The 21,525-nt window shown below is 46.2% G+C and overlaps 1 protein-coding gene across 1 annotated transcript in view; it reads right to left on the reverse strand.

Annotated features, from left to right (window-relative positions):
- Nucleotides 1-2,468: 2,468 nt before the first annotated feature.
- The window catches only part of BMERB1 (bMERB domain containing 1), a 38,378-nt gene continuing 19,321 nt past the window's right edge, over nucleotides 2,469-21,525 (reverse strand). The window contains exons 3-6 of the mRNA XM_064153906.1: nucleotides 12,860-12,933; nucleotides 9,989-10,103; nucleotides 7,014-7,096; nucleotides 2,469-5,631 (exon numbers count right to left, since the gene is read on the reverse strand). Of these exons, the coding sequence (XP_064009976.1) occupies nucleotides 5,519-5,631; nucleotides 7,014-7,096; nucleotides 9,989-10,103; nucleotides 12,860-12,933 (385 nt within the window). The 3' untranslated portion in view covers nucleotides 2,469-5,518. The remainder of the gene's footprint in view (nucleotides 5,632-7,013; nucleotides 7,097-9,988; nucleotides 10,104-12,859; nucleotides 12,934-21,525) is intronic.

The following is a 21,525-nucleotide window of genomic DNA, read 5'->3' on the forward strand; positions in this document are numbered from 1 at the left end:
GCTTTATGTGTGGTGGCTTGGCCCTGGCTGAGTGCCAGATGGCCACCCAAGCCACTCTGTCACTTCCCTTCTTCGAAGGGCAGGGGAAGAGGGAAAGTGTCCTGACTCAAAGGCCTTTTGTTATAGAAACTATTTAGTAAGACAAAAAGCAGAGGCAGAAGAGCAAACCAAGCTGCTGTTCTCATCTGCCCATCAGCCAACAGTGTTGGGTTGCTTCTGGGAAGCAGGGCTCCAACACATGCAGCAGTTGCTCTGGAGGACCCATGCTACCAGCAACTGTCCCCACACTGCCTTCTTCCACTTGGCTTTTATATTTGAGCTGAATACCCCTTTGGTCAGTTTGGGTCAGCTGGCCCAGCTGTGTCCCTTCTCAAGATCACTCCATCTACTGCTGGGGGGAGAATGTTGGAAAAGCACTACCCTGGTGCTTGGCCAAAACACTTCTGTGTTGTCAACACCCAGCTACAGCACTACAAAAGGTGCTCTGGGGAGAATGAACTCCAGCTCTGCCAAACCAATGCAGTACAACATAATGTTTAGTGTGTCTTCTGGGAGGAAGTGATAGTGTTGATCTGACTAAAGGAAAACACTAGTGCCATGGGGTGGAGGTGTTGTTTTCCCTGAGTTTCAGTCCCCCTCTGAAAGGTTACAACTGATGTGCATGATGGCATTTGGAATTTTGCTGTGCAATGAAGCAAAGTCACTTTTGAGTTCTAGTGCCTTGTTTTCCAACTTGCTGGAGGTAGTAACTATCCTGGAACTGCACATCCAGCAAGAAGTCTACTTTGCAGCTTCATTAGAGTGCTTTAAACTTCCCTTTGTTTCTGTTAGACTCTGAAGTAAAGTTATTCTGCAACTACCTTGTACTGTTCTGTCATCTCACAGCTTTATGGACAAAAGAGCTGCATCAGCTACTCCTGACTTTCTTTTTGTGGCTTTAACTACACCATGTCACTTAATGGAACTGTTAAGTGGAATAATCTGCTAGAGTTAGGCCTGCTGCAGGTAAGTATTCACCTGACCATGTACTTGCTTGTCCAGTAAGCCATTTTAAAGTAACTATCTAAACCCCTTATTTCTCAGGAGACACTCCATAAATAATATATCACTCTTTAAAAGGAAGGGCAGGCCATTTATAGAAACTTGCTGGAGCATCTTAGGCAGCACGACAAATTCTGTTCTGTTCTTCTGGTAGCTGTGAAAGTCTACAGCAGACATGAGAAAAGCCCCTTGCAGCACCTGGGTATGATAACATAGGTGAGCCTGGTTTCAAGGCTGTGTCACTCTTCTCATGAAATAAAAACAGGTCATCAGAGGGGCTTTCTGGCCTGGAGGTGCATAAGCAAGTGGCAAGGGTGTGCTGACAAGTTTCCATGCAGGAAAGTTTCACAAAGAAAAGCTTTAATCAATTTCAAACCCAGCTGTGTACTAGGCTCGAAAGACTGGTTCAGTGGAACTCTGGGCATGTTAGGGAAACCAGGCACGTAGCTCCAGACCATGGAATTTCTCATCTTTCTAAGTGGAGACAGAAATAGTTCTGTGCACTGTTGCTCATCGCTCCTGGTACTTCCTGTGTGGAAGCTGTCTCCTGTAAGCTGGAAATGCTACACTGGAAGTTGTTCAGCTGGAGTGAGCCTGTCTAAAGCATTGTAATGTTGTATTCTAGTGCCACAGTTTACAAGGCAGTACCCGGCTGAGAGCGTCCTCCTCTCCTCCCTTCGCTGCTCTCTCCAGCAAGAGCATGTCCCTACTCACCCCATGCTGCGTGCAGGGGAGGTGGCTTCTGGATGATAGGGAACTTTGAGCTGCATCCTGCTGAGATCTTGTAGGCCTGAGCTCAGGCCTGTTGAAGGTGGAAGGGGTGAAGGATTCTAGGTTTTAGTCTGACAGACTTGTCCCAGTTTGTGAATGTATTCATTCTGCCTGGTTGCCTTCTGTACGTATCTACTTGCAAACAGAATCTCCCTTTAAACTTCCAATCAGTGTTGCATCATCTCCATTTTTAATCCCCCAAAGGAGTAAATATCATGTCTGTCCTCTAGTCTGGGGTAGCTTGTGGCCCTAGAGGGGGACAGCATGTCAAAGCAGATTTGAAAGTTCAGTCTTCTACATGATCCAGTCTCTTATTATCCACTTCTTTCCCTAACTGATCAGGACTTTTAGGTATCAATATATACATCCTGTAGCATCTTACCACAGTTTGCTCAACCTCACGTAAAGCATCACTGCAAATAACTGCCTCTAGTTACAAAATGCTGGAAAGGATGCAAGCTCAAATGTAAATGAAGTGCTACTCTGAGACACTTCCTCATTCCTCTCTGAGACAAGTCATGGACATAAACTCCTTTACCCAAATTATTCCTTTCTTGTAGAATAATAATCCTGTTCTTTTCCAAAATAGCAGCAGAGCTAAGTGCATCCCACTCTACTCCACAACCACTTCTTTCCTTTAACAACAAACACATGTGTACTATAACAGCAGCTTAGTTTATTTGACAATACATTTAACTTTGCAGAGATTCAGGAGGCCTAGAGGCGAACCTTTTGCTGGTGGAATCAATAATTAGTACTTGACCAAGATCCTTTCCATGTTTACCAGTTCACAGAGGAAGTACTGTTAAATGCACCATAGATGGACTTTTTTTAAGAGGCCCTGCCTTCTTTTGCAAGTGCCAGCCAGGATTTCCAGGTCTGTTGGGTGTTTCAGTCTTTGCAGACAGTGAGAGATATCAGCACTCCTCTCTGAAACGATGCCACTCACTTGGTGCAGTCACCTAAAGGGGCTGGTCTGGTATTGCCTGTTGGCTTTCCACGTGGGGAGTGTGCAAGGTGCTATGTTCACGAGACCGTGGAAGTTCTTGGGAATACTCCCTGCTTTTTAAAAACAAGGATGAAGATTTCTACATACTTTATTCCTTCCTAAGTTTAATTTGTTTTAATTATAACCATTATGCTTGAAATGAGCCATCAGGGCACTGTGTTCTGGATGGACAGCACTATAAGCTACTGTAGAAGGCAGCTGAGACCTGACCTCACAGTCTCAAACTTCCAGGACTTTATATTGCTAAGCAGCATCACTCACCCCTTCTAAAGGAACTGCTCATACACTGCAGGCAAGCTGCTCAAACCCACCCAAATAAAAACAAGGCTCAAGCGTTTGCTGGCTACAACCAAAGCCTTCCAGCTGAGCAGGCCAGAACTCCTGAAACTGAAGTTCACTCTCATTACTACTGCTGCAGTTGGAATCCTCAAAGGGACTGTGTATCAGTAGTAAATATTCATACCTCCTGCCTTTTCTCTTCATTTTAATTAAGTGAGGGGGCTCGAGTGTTGCTGTGTTTCCTGTTGATGAATGTTTTTCATACAAACCCACATTCTACTGATTTTTCTTCTCCAGAGACTACAGACTGTGTGCAGCATGCAGGCATTGCCCCAGTCATCAGCATAGCCTCACTCCTTGCCTTACACAAACTGCCAAGTCCTCCTTTCAGTACCCTGGTACTTACCAGCACTCACACTACTTGGTTGCAGGAGCTGATCCTTCTAAGACTTTGGTGCTTCACCAGATTTCCACCCTGCTAAATTCCATCTGCTTTTGTTAATGGCATTGACTATCTGCCTGTGTCCAAAGATTCTGGTAACCCCCTCAGGTCTCAACTGGGTACTAGCCACTTCCAGAGGCTGCTGAATTTTGCAGAAGCCAGGGACTATTTCTTCCTCTCCAGTCTGTGTTCTTCCAAAGAAGCAGTTTTCCCCATACCCCTGCTAGTGTACACAGGTGCTGCAGCGCTTAATGTGCCGCTGTAGGTATCGCTAAGGAGGCAGTAACTGTCAGTGGTTGTTCAGCCTTTGGATACGTTCGGTCCTCTTGCCCGTGTCTTTGGTCAAAGCCGCTTAAGTGCTGCATGTCGTGGTAGAAACCACCTGTGGTTTTGACTCTCTGATCCTTAAACCTTAGGGGACTTGATGTAAATTCTGTCTCGAGCGGGTCTGCAATGCTGAAACAAAGGGTTCTGGAAAGGTGAACGTTCTTCACTGCACCGCTCCAGCACTCGGCATGAGCGTCCACTTGTATGAGAACAGCCTGAGTTACTTTAGATGGTTCTCCTTGAGCCTCAGCAAGATACTTCTAGGCAGTGTCACTGTTTATCCCTTTCAGGTACCTCTTGGTTTTTTGATTTCTAAGGGTGGCTTTAAGTGCACACCTCACCTAGCTTCTTAAAATGGGATTTCCCTCTTGAGCAGCTTTATCTGGGGAATAGCTCACATCTGTTTATTTCTAAGCCTGAGATTTTCACATTAGATCCATATACATTTATTTTACTATTTACACCTGTCACAGTACATTTATATGGAATACCATCACACAGACAAACCAGCTACTGACAGCTAATATAAAGACAGTAGATTCCACAAGTTTTAATCTGCATAGAGACCAGAAACACGTTTAGTGGTGAAGCACAGGCATTCTGCATTTCCCTTCATTTTAAACCCTTTTTGTGTAGAATGTGACCTCCCTACAAATATCTACTCGTGTGTTTGTACGTACTCATACTTTTGTCTAGTCGTCAGTTTGTCTTGGGTGGTTAGTGTCTTCTTATGCCTAGCAGTTTGTATTTCTTAAGGTCATGTAGTTGTTTTGAGCACTGCTTAAATATTAGTTACATTTTGTTTGTCTTCCACTCTCCTCCCAGCCACCTACCGAGGATACGTTTCTCATGCTGCACATAACTTCTAACAACGGACAAAACGCCCTGGGTGAGCGTTTCTCAGACTCCACGTAAGGTGGAGAGCTAAAAGAGAACTGACACAGCTTTAGACTGCACCGTCTATCTGCAGGTTACTGTAGCTGTGCTTGCTAAAGCTTTGCCACAGATTTCTTTTCCCTGGTGCAAGCAATACTAATTTGACTTTGGTAATTCAGAAATCACGTGGGATATAAGAAAGGCCTATCTCTACTTGCAGCATCTTTGTCATTGATCCTCTTTAGGAAGAACTGGAAGCAAAACTCCACAACAAGGTAGTTGAACATCACGCCAGTTAAAGTACTTTGTGTGCAACATCAGTTATCCTGAAGCTGCTCTATCCACCAGTCGTGCTACAGACAACGCTGCTCCTTGTTTTGAAAGCTGGCCAGAAGAGGCTATTTCGGCAACTGGAGTGCTGCTTGGCAAGGAAGAGAAGTGCACATTCTTAGAGTAATGGCCCATTAAAATTGCTGGTTGCCACCTCTCTAGATGAAATCGACCCTCTTTTCACCTTTGTCACTGGGATGTTTTTGTTGATTCTACTTCAGATCTTTTCTGGTCACTGGACAGCACTAAATAGATTTCTTTTGGTTTTAGGCATGCGTGTTAAGTGATCCATGCAACAGTGAAGACCCTGCCCTCCTACATTCCATCTGCTACTGTTGGATCAGTCGCTCTTGAATCTCTCAGCAGGATGCTGTTGGTTCCCCTCACCGTAGTTTCATTCACTGAAAACATCTGAGAAGACAAACGCGGCAGAGAGCCCAGAGCTACATGATGTTGCATTGTGTGGCCCCACAGCAATCTTTAATGATAGCCAATCCTGCTTTGGCAATGGTGGGCTTGCTTGGAGGAGGCTCTGCCTTCTTTTCTGCTGGGCTGCCTGCAATATTCAAAAGAGGACACCATTAAAACCAAGAGCTGGTCAAACTATTCCTTCCCACTTCTGGCTCAAAGAATGCAAGCTTTTCCTTGCCCTGCCCCCTAAACCCTGATTCATCTTTTTAATGCATTTAGGTAACAGCCAAGCTGGCAAGCAGGTTTTATCTGCTCAGGAAAGCTTATCTCTGCAAGGGAAGCAGCTAAGAGCTAAAGAACCCAGACATCTCCACGGGAGACCAAACTTCCTGAATCTTGTTCAGCCCAGGTAACTCTGATCACAATCCTGGGGTCAGGTAACAGGTGCTTCCACAGAAAGTCATCTTACTGTGCTTAAACCCCCACAACCGAGGAGCTGAAGAAGTGTTGCTAAACGTTACTCTTGTTTCAACTGGATGCACTAATTAGGAGAACAGGATAAAGGTATGTTTTGGTTTTCCACGATGAAAAGTTTCTGTTTAATGGTGCATTTATAAGCAGTGACATGAAGTAAAAGAACATGGGAAATGAGTCATGCTTTCTGTGAGTGACTAAGAGAGTGTAAATAACTAGCGATGCATCTTAAAACGTCTCTGTCGACCTTGTATTTGAAGTGCAGAGTCATTACACGTCCCTCTGGCAACTCTTAGTGAGATCTTAACCAGTGCAAAATGGCCATGTGTTTGGATACAGCTGGTGGACCTACCTCCCCTTCTAAGGGCACCACTCTTTTATCTTTCTGCCTAAGAGCTCAGTTTAAGACAAGTCAAAATCAGAAATCAGTCTGTTAACTTTTAGAGCTTATGCTGTAACTGTTTTGTTTGAGAGTTACAGCTAAAAGCTTCCAAGGGATCATGCAGTCAGCCTAGTTTCTGAGAAATTAGCATGTTTGCAGTTCTGTCAATGAGTGATTTGGGCTAGGTGCTCAAAAAGCCTATTTATGCTGTTAAGATGTAAGAAATCTGGGGCAGCTGTGGAATTTTGCAGCCTTTCCTCAAGTTTCTGTCTTGCCTGCAACCTAACAGGCAGACTTTGCTTCTGATATGCTAGCATGTATCTTAGGAGGGTTTTTATCCAGGTATTTCTGCAGAACCAGATGTGAAAACAGTTGGCAAAAGCCTAGCTGCTTACAGAAGCTAGTTGTGGCAACGTGTCCGCAAGTACACTTGGCATATTTAAACAGACACAGCCTCCAAAAGAGGCCGTCGGTGGATTGGAGTCAGTTTGAAGCATCTGAATTCCAGGGGCCAGCAACTGCCGACGTCCTCTCTTGTCCCAGGCCCACCTAGCTGGATTACCCTAGCTTTTGGCAGAGGCTGGCCCAGCCTGGCCTTTGGAAATGCTCTTGTAGCCAGCCGTCTCCTTATCGGGTTGTGCTATCGTTCCTGTGAATGCTTGGGAACTCACTGGTAGGAGATGGTGTTGCTTTGTCTAAGGGTTTTAACTTGGTGCGCAGGAACTCAGCCATCTCTTTGTCCTCTTCTTTCTCTCTGGTGGAAAAAATGAAAATGTTACAGAAATAACACTGGTCGCTCTGCAAACAGGATAGTAACACCTAGGGAGCAAGGGTCAAACACTAGCAAACAGCTCAGTCTCTGTTCTTTCAAACACTTAATTTTGCTGCCTACAAAAGAACTAACTGAAACCAGTAATAACAAAGGTTTTGTAGAATCCAGAGACAAGATTTCCCCCAAGGTTCTCTTCCTTGTTTCTGATAGTGTTGGATTCGTTGTACTCCCTACTCAGCAGGCTTAAACCATAATGTACATAGGAAAGCTACTGAACCCCTAGTATGTGCCCAGAGAAGAGCAGCAAGGCTGGTGAGGGGTTGGAGGCCATCATACGAGGAGTGGCTGCAGGAGCTAGGGTTGTTTAGTCTGATAAGGGACATCTGACTGCTCTCTACAGCTACCTGAAAGGAGGCTGGTGTGAAGTGAGGCGGTTTCTTCTCGTAAGTAACCAGCAACAGGATGAGAGGAAACAGGTTGAAGTTGTGCCAGGTGAGGTTTAGTTTGGACATCAGGAAAAACTTTATTAGTGAGAGAGTGGTGAGAGGTGGGAACAGGCTGCCCATGGAGGTGGTAGTGTGGCAGAGACCATCCTGGAGGTGTTCAAGAAGCTGTCAATGCAGTGCCCAAGGATACAGTTTAAGGGTCGCGGTAGTTGGGTTACAGCTGGACAATGAAGTTAGAGCTCTTTTCCAGCCCTGGAAAATAAACGTTTCTGTGACTTTAAACTGGCCACATGCTTCCTCTACAGCGTAATGCAGAGGATCTGCACTGCTGTGGTTGCATTACTCATTTTCTAAAGGGCCACTCTGACAAAGTACTGGATCTCATGGCACAATGTCCACCTGCAGACCAGTGACAAGTGGCATCCCTCGGGGGTCAGTGCTGTCACCGGTGCTGTTTAACGTCTTTGTCAGTGATATGGACACTGGGAACTGAGTGCAGCCTCAGCAAGCTGCAGATGGCACCAAGCTGTGTGGCACAGTCAACATGCTAGAGGGCAGGGATCCATCCAGAGGAACCTGGACAGGCTGCAGAGCTGTGCCTAGACCAACTTCGTGACATTCAACAAGGCCGAGTGTAAGGTCCTGCACCTGAGTCAGTGCAATCCCAAGCACAAGAACAACTCCAGGCTGGGTGGGGAATGGCTTAGAGCAGCCCTAAGGAGAAGGACCTGGGGGTCTGGGGTGATGAAAAGCTCCACATGAGCCTGCAGTGTGAGTGCAGCCCAGACACAACCCTGTGCTGGGCTGCAGCAAGAGCAGTGTGGGCAGCAGGGACAGGGAGGGGATTCTGCCCCTTGGCTCTGCTCTCCTCTGACCCCACCTGCAGTCCTGGGTGCAGTTCTGGAGCCCCCAGCACAAGAAGGACATGGAACTCTTGGAGCCAGTGCAGAGGAGGCCACCAAGATGCTCAGAGGGCTGCAGCAGCTCTGCTATGAGGACAGGCTGAGAGAGTTGGGGCTCTGCAGCCTGGAGAAGGCTTTGAGACAACCTTGGAGTGGCCTTCCTGTATCTGAAGGGTGCCAACTGGAGGGCTGGGGAGGGACTATTGACAAGGTTTTGTAATGACAGGATGAGGAGGAATGGATTTAAATTGCAGAGGGGAGATTGAAACTGGACATTACGAAGAAGCTCTTTACAGTGAAGGTGGTGAGACACTGGCACAGATTGCCTATGGAGGTGTTCAAGACCAGGTTAGATGAGGCCTTGAGCAAGCTGTTCTAGTGGGAGGTGTCCCTGCCTATTCCCTCTGCCAGAAGATGACCACATTAGGACCAAAGTAACTAACCCTGGCTGTATCTGTCAACGCTATTTCCAAGATGGTTCTTTCACTTAAATATTAACACAGAGTGTGCTGGCCGAATGTCTTGGTTTAGAGCAAAAGCAGGTTTTACCAGCAACAGACTGAAAGAGAAGCCTCGTGCTTGTCTGTGACTGTGAAGTGACACTGATACATTCACACCTGCATGGTGCACGGCAGCACGTTTTCAGTAGCCTACAAGTAAGCCTCTGCACTGTCTGACTGCTGCTGAGGGGTTCGTGATTTGCACACAGCAGCAGCAGATGAGAGCTCTGGACTGTTACTAGCTCAGGTTTCTTGTCAGCTGCTGCCTTTGGCCAGCTCTCTTTGATCAGCGGCAGGACTCTGGAGGCTTTCTTTTCTCCTGTCCTTTGCTAAGAATTTCAATGTGTTGAAAGAGATACTGTCAGATGGGATAAATGGACTGTGAGCCTTGAGCCTCACTGCCAAGAGAGGCAGGGGAAGCAACAGCAAAACCCTGGGCGCCTGCAGAGCTCTGGGCTCAGTGTAACAGCTGGAAATGAACTCCTCTCTGGACAGTCACAGCTTTCTCAGCCTGTGGGCTAGAAACTGAGCTAAGGCACTTCTGAACTCATGCCGACGAGTTAGGTAGGCTTGTGTTAGTGAGTGCAGTTTTGCTTTGTTTATTTGGGGGTTGTTTCCTTGCTATGGCACAGTGGGAATCTAATTATGAGATATGATCACTGGGGTTTGTCTTTTAAAAAGGCAGATCTGCCATGTCCACAAATACATCTCTTAGGAAAATTCAATTTCGTGTCTAATTCTTCTGCCAAGAGGATCCTCTGGTAGCACCGAAAGTCCTTGACACCTGCCGCCTTCCGGCAGCAAGGTGAGAGACCAAACCCCCTTGTGGTCATGAGGTGGCACAATCGTTACTGGGACAAGGAGCTACAGAAGGGTTTTCCTACGGAACCAGGAGGAGGTTTTTAACTTGGTAAGAGGTTTTAAAGGACCAGTTCTCGCCCTCTGATGTAAATGTTGCCACTCCCTGCGGTGCAGCATTAGGCTCATGCAGTCTCATGAAGGAGTTCAGTTGCTTTCAGCTCTTACCGTAATCTCTCCACCTCTGCATCATCTACAAGAAAATCTCTTTTTTGTACCAGTCTATGGATCTTCTGAATCAGTTCATCCTCTCTTTGTTTCTCCATCTTTGTTTTTTCTTTTTCTGGTCAAAAACAGAGAAAAGAGACTACTGCTTATGGTTCTGGGACATGGGAGGGATGGGCACAGCAAACGACTAAGAATGTATTGCTGACTGAAGTCAGTGGTTCTTCAGACCAGAGCCACCAAAACCAGCAAGTTCTGGGCACTGCCTCTTTTGGTTTTGTCTTTCACGTAACTGCTGTCCTCTTATCAGCTTAATGTTCTGGGACTCTGGGGCTTGCCAAGCTCACTTTTGCTGTTGAATTACCCTGCAAGACACTGCTTTCAGTTTTTGGGTTGGTTCTGTTTTTTATCAAAGCAAAGTAAGACAATAGCCCAGGACTGCTGCATTAAAACCCATGGTACAAACCCCATTTCACCACCCTGAAAGGAATGATTTCTTTGTGTTTCATGACAGTTTTGGCCGTTGGCTTTTTCTTGTAAGGCAGGCGAGCTGCACAGCTACACAGACAGCATCAACAGCAACATATGGGAAAAGCAGTGCAAACACTTTCCTTGTGCTTCACAAGCCCAAGTCAGCTGAGAACTGGCCAGGCTGTGGGGACTGGGTTGGCTGTAAATTGCTTTTCTAGTGTGAAAGATGTGCCTGTCACTAACGAAATCTCATGAATATTATGGATTAGAGAGAGGTACTTTGAGGTTACAAAGCAAACTTATTTATGACAGAAATCTTCTAACCTAGCAAGTGGAGCAGAGAGGAGAAAGCCAGAGGCAAATCCTATCCCTATGTGTTTCAAAAAGCTGAAAATTCTGATGAGCTGAGAAGCCACTTTTAGTTAAATCAAGAATTCTGAGTTTGAGCAGTAGAACTGTTTAGAGAACAGTAAGTTGTGGGAGGGAGGGCAAACTGCCTGCAGTCTGTTGTGACTGAGACATATTACAGCTGCTGATTGGAACCTTTAAGATATTTGAAACAGATAAATAAACCATACATTAGAAAGTAATGTTCATTACCACTTAATTTTGGATCATGGGCTTCAGGATGCTTACTGCTGGCAGTTCTGCAATAAATCCCTTCCTTGCCATCTGAGATAAAAGTACCTTGAATGTATTTTCAAGATAATGAAATTCTGTAAGTCTCAACTCAGGAAGTCACACTGCTGGGAGAATTTAAAGTGATGGGCTGTGCCAGCAGCAGAGGAAATAATGTGTAATAGAAGGCTGCGTTGTCTGGGAGGTGTTATCTCTATCTTTGAGAAATTACAAGCTGTTTCTTGGCTGCTGTTTCAAGACTTCCACATTTGTCACCTATGCAGGATTCCTCCAAATCATGTTGAATTTGCAGCAGTAAGAAGAGAAGAATGCCTGAAATCATCACTGCTTTTTCCTCTTTTTGCCTCTGTTTATGGAGCAAAGGATCTCCTCCTTTTACTAATGAAGGTAGAAGCTACTTCCTTTCAAGATGCCCTCTTCCCAGATTAGGATGTGCTCTGCTATGGTATCCTTCAGGAAACTGCCATGACTTGGCCCATTCTCTGCCTGCCATGTGTTTCAGTACAGAGCACACAGGCCAAGTACTGCATCCTCTGTGCCCTGAAAGACTGCTCCATGCCCACCAGGATCCAAGAGCAGGTGTCTCAGCACAGCTGCCTGCGCCAACAGGAGCTGCCAATGAACCTGTTTCTGGAAAGCGATAGTGTAGGTTAGGCAAAGCTGTGTCAGCACTTAGTGCTGTGTGAATGCCAGAAGCTTCTGTGCTTTTAAGACTGAAGTATTCACCTTGTGAGCCTGCCAAAAGGTGGTGCTGCTGGAACTGTGCATCCTTCATTGTTACGTTGCTGAGGTTTAAGTGCTAAAAAGAAGCTGCTGTCTGTGGGCCTCTGCTTAAGACTTTGTGACTGGACAACCATTTCTAAAAGGCCAAGTTAAAAGTAATGGATAGGAAAGCTGCAACTAGATGAGGTGAGGCAAGGAGAGCAATTCTTATTTTCTAGGATTCATAAACCTTTCCCATATCATTTAAACCAAGTGAAATTTAACCGTGGGTGTGACAATGAGCCAGCGTATGGAGGGAAACACCAGGCTCACAGGGATGGCTACAGATCCTTCCTTCCTGCCTTTGTCTCGGCTATCCCAAGCACTTGTGCTTTCTTGCTAGCAGTCTCTGTCTCCCTTGAGATTGCCAAGGGAGCGCAAGCCTTTGGCACCATCTCCTACAGCAAACTCCTGGCAAGGCTGACAGCCTGCAGCTTGGGCTGGGTTAACAGTGTGTGGTGAAGAGTGGTGGTGAATGGTGCCACATCCAGTTGGCAGCTGTCACTAGTGGTATCCCCCAGAGATCAGTACTGGGCCCAGTCCTGTTTAATATCTTTATCAATGATCTGGACAAGGGAATTAAGTCTGCCATTAGTAAGTGTGCAGATGGCACTGAGCTGGGAGCAAGTGTTGATCTGCTGGAGGGCAGGAGGGCTTTGCTCTGCAGAGAGATCTTGACAGGCTGGATAGATGAGCAGAGTCTAAGGGCTGGAGAGCAGCCCTATGAAGAGAGGCTGAGGCAGCTTATTTTGTGAACTAAGGGCAGTGCATGTTGGTGTTTGCAGAGTTGCTGCTAAGGCAGCAGTGAAATAACAGCACAGAAAAACATTTCAATCAGGATTAATGATGAGAAGGAAAAGGGGAAGAAGAAAAGGGTTAGAAAAAAGAGAGATGAAACTCAACCTGAGCAGGATTTCTGCTTGTTAGGGTCAGAGGGTTCCTGATACCATCCCCACCCATGCACCACCCAAGCGTTATCTATGGGTTGGAAACAGCCATTACCTGGGATGGCTACCAAGCTCTGCAGCTCGCTCTTAAGGTTCATAATGTCTTTGCACAGCTGGATGTCATCCATCCTGCAGAAACAAAGAAAGCCTGGTTCAGAGGCATGCAAACTGTGTTTTGTCTTGATGGCACTGTGCAAAGCCCATCTGAATGCACAAGCATCCTTTGCCTGGGACCAGTGCATCAGCTTGAAAGGCAGAGTTCTAACCGTGGCCTACTGACACTGCTCATTGCCCAGTCTAACAGCAGCAAAAGCTGTTCTGTACTGCCTGCCTGCTGAGCCCTCGGTACTTGTCTTACCAGGATCTGATGTGTGTGTAGGGTGTATCTGTCTCTGCCAAGTACTTCAGATTCCTTCTGCTTTCTCTAATGTCACCGTTCTGGAAAGGGAATCTGTCTAACAGTCACAAAAGACAGATCTGCCATGTTGCACATACTGCAGCAACAGCTGGGAAAGGAGAGCAGAAGCAGATACTTTATTTGGCACAGTCCAGACAAGAGGTATATTCCACTGTCAGCTTTCTTTGTGACCTTATTAATAACTCAGCCTTGATACCCAAGACCTGCAATCATAGTTTGCCATCTAACTATTTTGAGGTCTTGTGCCCTGAGTGAATGTCTTCCATGGTTCATGTGACTGCTTGAAATCCTTGATGTGGGCAGAAAGTTCATTACTGACAAAGAAGAGAGCTAAATAAAAACCCCACCGGTAACATTAGCAGAAATTCCACCCTCAGTTCTTACTGAAATTGACACCCTGAGAGCTGCTGTGCTGAATCATTCCCCTGGAAGCTGGCAAACTTCAGCACTGACCTCCTGGCAGATGTTTTATTTCAGTGTCTTAGCCACACTGGCAGCCAAGGCTCTGGTGATGGTTCTGAGGGCCGCATCAGGGGTTTCCATTTCGCACTGATACTGAGTAATATGAAGAAGCAGCCTCTGTGACTCACTGTAGGTTCTTTAGCTCAGATGTCACCACCACTGTCCTCATGTTCACAACCCTGCCTCTGAAGGGTGGGCTGCCTGCTGCCTAGGCGCCTGAGGGTAGCTGAAGTGCTATGAGAACAGGGCTTGTCACAGTGGTATTTCAAGGGGAAAACCCAAGAAGTAGAGAGCGTGGTCATGGGAGCGCACAAAGGATAACGCAATGGAATGGCTGCGTTAAGGCAGGGGTTTGTGGCACAAACAAGATCTTCAAGGCAGCCCAACGGCTTTTGTTCTCCTCGCCACCTCCCAGGCTGCAGGGAGCTGTCCTTCTGCTGCTTTGCTCCTCTTGATCCTTTTATTATTCGCTGCTTTCATTAACCCCACCTTACCTGTTCTGCTCTCGCTGCAATAGGACAGCTATTCCCGTGCCTTTTTACTTCTCTCCCTGTGGAATGCTAACCTCTTTTCGCTGTTTAGGTGCCCCTGTCCCCCTCTCTTGGGGATATGCTTTCCCACCATACATCTGTCTTGTGAGACGTGCCTTTGTTGGGCAAAGCAGTGTGCTAGCCTCAGGGCTGCTCCATGGGTCCATGGGGCACTGCTGTGTGTTTAGGGCACTTGGAGGTAAAGACACTTACACTGATGATCGTTCTTACTTGGGCTCCCTTCATTATCCAAGCTGATGGCAAGCAAAGCCTGTTTTATTCTTGAGATCCATCACGCTAGATGGTACTGGAATTATTTTTATCAATTAAGAGTTTAAGCACTATCCCCTCAAGAGAATGAATATTCCAACTGTGCTGGGATGTGAGCAAGCCTCACAGCTTCTTATCCCTTCCATGTTTGTGCAGTTTGGGTGTCGTTAATATGATGAGTGTTAATGTGTTTGAGGACAAGGGCCATAATTAACAAAGATGACAGTTCCTAGGTGAGATGCTCAATATGGAATGGCTGTCTGCACTACTTGAGGATCTAGCCCCTAGATATCATTTGAAGACAACACTGAGTTTCTAGAAAAGAGGTCTCTAAGACATAGAGGGTGTTCTTTTTTCTCTGTCAGGTGGGTGGGCTTCATTATGGGAAGATCTGGAAGATGTGAATTAAAATACCTCACTGTACCAGTTTGGCTCCCAACACCTGCTGTCACTGCTCTTCTCTCAAGATCTTCATGAATTTAAAGTACTGTGGTCAGTGTGTTCCAAGTGAGCAGTTCCATGTTCAGTAGTCCCTATAGCCCCTATGCTCAGTCTGTGCCAAAGGTTCTGCCAGCGTCTTGCAACTGTGGCTGCAGCAGTTCCTCTTGCAGCTTTGGCTCTTAGGAATCTGCCTGCAGAACGTATAGCTAGCACCCTCCAAACGCATTCTTGGCATCTCTTCTTCCCCACCTAAACTTTGTTCCTGCCTTGTAATTCACAGGAGAGAAGGAAATGCATGGCCAAACACTAATCAACTCTGTGACAAGCTGAATTCTAGCAGTCATAAGCCAGCTAACCTCTCTGGAGCCCTAGCTCCACAGGCCAGTGCGTTTTGATGAGGAACACAGACTAAACCAACCACCTCTACCAGTCCCCTTAAGCACATGGAGCATCTTTCCTCCCACCTGTGTCAAGCAGCTTTTGGCTTCCATCCACTCCACGGTGCTGATTAGGGTAAAGAAGGATGTTATCTGATTAAAGGAAGGCTACAGAACACATTCATCAAGAACATGTGCAGGGTTCACCAGCTGACTTCACGAAAGCAGGAGCTGTAGTTGCTTCTAACTGTAAAACACATCACACACATGCTAGCAAAGAACACTACCTGTAGGGCTACAATTGCTGTCCTGGGCAAAAATTATCTTGTTGCCTTCAAAGTAAAAGGAGGAAGAGAAACTCCCAGAAAAGAAAGCTCTCAGGAGACCATTCAGTCTGTGCTGGTACTATGAACCTTCCTCTTTTTTCCCCCTTGTGCTCTGGTTCTTGGATGCCAGCATTTATAGGAGGCCCAGGAGAAGTTAATGCTTCTTCTGAAAAGAATTCAAATCCCAGTGGATTTCTCATCTGAAAGGTGGGCAGTCAGCAGAGTGTGGCTGAGAGCACAGCTGTATTATCATCAGACCTCTTTTAAGAAGCAAAAGGCATTTGGAAGAATTCTAAAGAGAGCAGGAAGCTGTAGAGGAGAGAAATCAAAGCTCCCTTGGTCCTAACCTACAGAGAAGCTGGAGTAACATGGGAAGCTGAACTCTGCAGCATTCTGTCCTCTGCTATAGGTTAAACCTACTGCTCTGCAAGATGGGCAGAGAAGTTAGGTTATTGTCCATTCTATTTAGGAGCACTACTCTGCTCCCTGTGCACCTGGCATCTCTCTCAAAGGAGAGCAGCAGAGTCAGGCTAATGCATGCAGAATGCAGTGGCTTTTCCCCTGTAGATACAGTATGGCACAGAGTAATCCAACAACGCTCTCCAGGCCTGCTCCAGATGCTTGCAGAGAATTTGCAATACGCAGCCAAGCTCTGCTGAACTCTGATCTCTGGAACAGATAGTGCAGTGGTTCCAGGCCCCAGGAAACAGCTTTTGAGGTTGAAGAAAAGCTATCAGGAAAGCAAACAGCACTCCCAATATATCAGTCTTTCCCCCAAGGCTGAGCTTTAAATGGCTGCCCAGCAAGCTTCAACACCAGTTCTGAGTAGGATAAAACATTTCTCTTATTAAGTGCCCAGATTCATTCCTGGGATAACTGCAATAGTCTTGAACTAGGGATGAGTTCTCAGTGTGCTGGCATGTGTTCCTGACGCCCTGGCTGCAGCTCTGCCTTCCTCTTTCTTGGTGGTTTATTGCAAGAAACCGTCTGTGTGCTTAGAGATAATCACATGCAGTATCCTTTCCCTGCTTGCTATTTCAAGTGCTATCATCTAAACCTAAAAGCAGACTGTATTTGGCCAGAAGGAGGGAAAGCTGAAAAAGCAGCTCACAACAAATAAGCAGCACAAGCAAGAGATCCTCTGAACACGTCACACAACGGCAGGAAAACCAGCGGCTCAGGAGAGCCTGCAGTAGCTTGGCACAGTGACTCAGCCCCATCCTGCCTTCCTGAGGTCCAGTTACCAGAAGAGTGCTGCAGGCGCTGCAAATGAGGTGACAACATGAGTCACTTTGGCTGTGCACCATCTGGGCTGAGGGGCAGCAAGGCGAGGACACAGAGAGAAGACCTCTCCCACTCAGCTGCGCCCTGGCAGCTCTGGCAGGCTGTCTAACAATAGCAGGCAGGACACAAAAAAGCAGCACTCTGTCCCGAACTCGGACGAAGTATTTTGCTTTGTTTCAACAGAAATTATTCCATAACAGCAACACTTTTCTGCCTTTTCAGATGAGGAAGAAAACCACATTCCCTAGTGTAAGACCTAGGTACCACCCACAGACATAGATGGGTAAAAATGAAAATTACAGTGAAAGGCAGCAGGAAAAATCATTTAATGGTCATCCAAAGAAAAAGAGGTGGCCAACAACCTTGATGAATGATTGATGTTTGAGAGTAAGAACTGTTAACAACAGCATCAAATGCCCTTTTCATTGATTTGGGGATGAGCAGAGCAGTTCAGTGTGTCTAGAGAGCTGCTGCCTTTGCTGAATGATTTTCAAAGCTAGAAATAGATCTGTGTTCCCTCTGGCATATCTTCTCCCTCTGAAAGAGGAAGTCTGAGATGATTTTGTTTTCTGTTATGGCACTAAAGGTAAAAAATAAATGCAAAGTGGTTCTGCTGGTTTCCTTCCCTCTCTTCCAAGGTGATCCGCAGGCACTAGGTTACTTTTAGTTCTGCTGTAATATGTTCCTGTTTCAGATGTAAAATGCTGGTACCAGTTAGAGCCTCTGAAGACTCTGATATTGCCAGTCTAGAGGTGGCCTAAGAATCAATTGTTGTGCTAAGTCACAAGTTGCTATGTAGATTAGAAGTATCTGGAGAAAGACTCAATGTAGGGATAAGAAGATCATCTCCTTGGTGGTGTCACCAGTGAACATGCTGAACATCAGGAAAGAGCAGCCAGTGGTGATGAAGAGATTTGGGTGACTGAAGTACAAAGCTACCTAGAAATGAGAGAGGGCTATGACCAGAGATGGCAATGTGTTGGCAAGCTGCAGATTTGTCAGAATAAGGACTGAAGTGGGGAGGAGGGACATCACTGAAGGCTGCCTTTGGGGATTGCAGGTGCTTAAGGCCTTGCCAAAGATTTGTGGAATCTGGAATGGTCTGGGGATACAAGAAAAGAAGGAGTTTATGTATGTCCCCCTTCTAAGTTTGACCCCATTTTGTCCCTGTCAACTGATCTTAATTTCTTAAAGCTTCTACTTATAAATCTGTGAAATCCCAGGCAACATTTAATAAGTACAGCACACTGGTCAGAGTGGTCATGGTGTGTGTTTCTCACCTTATCTATTCAGCACCTGGTGCTGCTCAAGGTGGAAGATGCAGAGTTGGCAGTTAAGGTACCAGCTTGATGAGTAGCCTGCTCATCAGGCCAGGCTACGGATCAGCAGTCCTCTGCTGAACTGCTGAGGAGGAGCAGTGGATGTAAGCACTGGACTGCAACTTGTGATTCAGACAACTGAAGATGGCAGGACTTGAAAATCTTGGTCTCTGCAGGGCATATTCCAGGCATATTTCACTGAAATTCAGAACAGTGCCTAAAGAAGCTGTCTGTACTTCATTCTCACTGACAGTGCTCAGTTCTCTTGAGCATGAATTAACCAGGTTAGACCTCTAAGATCATCGAGCCCAACCTATCACCTTCGAATTAACTAAACCATGGCACTAAGTGCCTCATCCAGCCACTCTTCCCGGGATGGTGACTCCACCTCCTCCCCAGGCAGCCCATTCCAATGCCAAGCACTCTTGCCGTGAAGACCTTCTTCCGAACCTACCCTGTCAGTTTGAGGTTGTGTTCTCTTGTTCTGTCACTGGGTGCCTGGGAGAAGAGACCGACCCCTGCCTTGCTACAACCTCCTTTCAGGTAGTTTGTGCCAACCACGGCATCTACTACACATGGAAAATGCTGTTAACAGATCATTTTCTATTCAACGATTGTTTTCCTAGTTGTCCCACAGAAATAGTTATTAAAATTCTTCCTCTTCCATGTATTTTTAAGACACAAGCATCTCAACTAACAGGTACTAAGTCTGGTATTCACTAAATCCTTGGCTAATGATCTGTTTATCAGCACACAGCACTAACAAACCTCTCTTCCTTTCTGAGCATTCTAAGGCAGCTCCTTACTGCCGCACGGCTGACAGCACAGCCTTGCATCTTCTGGGGCTGACTGCCTACCGACAAACAGGGCAAAGGAGATGGCTCTACAGACAGATCAAGCTCAACAAAGGCATTTTTCTGTCTTTGAAAGCTTATATTTACACTTTCCATTTGAAATGCACAGTCCAGAATTTTACAATTCTGTCCTAAACTCATGCTCCTGAGGCTTCCCAGGCCCCCATCCAAAAAGCTGGGAAATCCTCCCCAGAGCTGGACCTTTCTGGAATTCCCAGGTCTACAGTGAGCATGCTGGTATCCTTCAGGCTCCCAGATCCATGGCAGTCTCTAATCTCAAAAGCCTTCGGCTTTGAGCATTGATTACAGGCTGTGCCATTTCCCAGCTTGCAGTGTCCTGGTTAGGTCATCGAGGACTCTGGGTGTTTGCAGTAGCACACCCCCGGGACAGACAGTCACAGGCACAGGTTCATCCCACCTTGTAGAAGAGTGTGTGCCACACTGGGCATAGTGATGGGACAGCCCTGGCATCGCTCAGAAAGCCAGGCTTGGTGCTTTCCCTAGTGGTACCTTATGGAGCTGACAACCTGGCATCTATGCTCACTGAAAAATGTTGACTTGTCATCACACAGCTGCCTCCTCTGCAGCACCCCGAGGGGCACACGAGCAAGATCCAACCAGGATTCATAGCAAAGGATATGACATTGTTAAAGATTATAGAACTGTGAAGGAGAAAAGATTTACAACTCCTTTCTAGGAGAAGACAGATCTTATCTGAAACCAGACACCAGCAACTACATGACAAAAAGGGCCTGGCCGTGTGGGTGTTCCTTGCACTACAGTATCAGCTAGATGTCCAGCTCCGAGGAAAGTACTAGATGGTGTAGGGGGGTAAGTCAACAGTCCTTAGAGGTTAAGAGAGGACACGGTTAACCTTAGGGAAGAGGAAACAGAAAATCCACAGTGCAACCACAAAAAGTAGCAGAGAAAGAACCAGAAGCAACCAAGTGGCAACACACAAGCAGCGAATTGCCACTCCAATTCACACCCTTGGCAGCCTGTTCATTTCACTGCGCTCCCTTTCACCATCACCCAGGGTGGTGCTCAATGTGGCATTAAGCTGCTGAGAAGCTGCAGTTGATGCTACATTAGTGAGTCACTGGAAACAGACGAACTGTTTAGTTGAGATAGTAATTAAAGTTCGAAGAGAACTTTGTTGACAGGAAGCCAGCAAACATTTCTGCGGGCTGTGCAGAACAGTGCTCTCTCTGAGTTCAGCCAGCAACGAGAGGCTGCCTGCTTCACCTCCTCACTCTGTGTGAGTCTGCTAGGTTTACACCACTTGTGATAAATTAAAGCATAGAGTCTCTAAGTTGGTTTATTGAAGGTTGTCATCACCAAAGGAATTAACCTCCCACTTCTGCAGTTCTCGTGTAGCTTGATGTTGCTTTACTTTGGCAGTGGTTGCATAAAGCCAGGCAATCAGACCTACCTTCTTGTACTTCAAAATGCCAATGTTCTGTGTGTGCTGCAGAAGACATCAGTGTTGATGTGTTCTTAGGAGGAGAGTGGAATCTGAATTCTCCTCCATGGTGAATCTGCCCTGAAGTTGAGAGTCTACCATTATGTCAAACAGTTTACAGGGGTAGGAATGACCATCAGTGACTATCTCACTACCAGCGGTGGCTACATCGATGTCGCAGCTGTAGGAGATTTATGGGGTGGGTTCTTTTCTTTGCAAAGTGGGAAAAGGTCAAAGTGAGCCCCAAGGATTAATGATGGACTCTAGACAGCTAATGAAGCTGTAGGTCTGCTAGTATGAGTTTAGTACCAGACCAAGTCAAGTTACAGCTAATTTATCTGCATAACGGATAATTGTTCCTGGGATTATGAGTAAGCAAACATAATAGTGTTAAATAGTCTAAACCCATGAGCGAACCTATGGAGAATTTCATTATGAGGACTCTGGAGAAGAGGGAGTCATCTAATAGTGCAGAGTCAGAGTCTACAAAAACTATGACTAATTCTAATTCTGCTAAGTCAACTGGATGTGAATTGTTCTTTTCACAGTATGAGCTGAGCCATGTAGCAGCCACACAGACAGAAGCAAATACTGTGTGTTATGCTGGTACTATTTTTACAGATAAAACAAGCTTAATGAAGGAAGAAAAACTGTTTTCAGTAATGCCTACAGCAACCTAACAGAGCTTACTCTGTAATGTATTATGGTCCCTACACATAAAAAAAGCCATTCACTATCACCCACGTGGCAGAAATAGCCACTCCCAAGACAGCCTCACAGGTGGAAGCAACATCCACAGTTTTAGTTCAAGGTCATCCAACAGAGCTGGCTTCACACTTCATGTTCCATCTGGAAAGCCAGCAGTATTGGGCACTGGCAGGCTTCCCAAGGAGCATGGGCCAGGATGACAGGGAGTGCTGTTTTCTAGGAGCTCTGTGCCCTTCCTATTCTCAGCACAGGCAGTAACTGTGGATGATC

The sequence above is a fragment of the Pogoniulus pusillus genome, chromosome 13 (assembly GCF_015220805.1).
Source record: "Pogoniulus pusillus isolate bPogPus1 chromosome 13, bPogPus1.pri, whole genome shotgun sequence".
NCBI classification, from domain to species: domain Eukaryota; kingdom Metazoa; phylum Chordata; class Aves; order Piciformes; family Lybiidae; genus Pogoniulus; species Pogoniulus pusillus.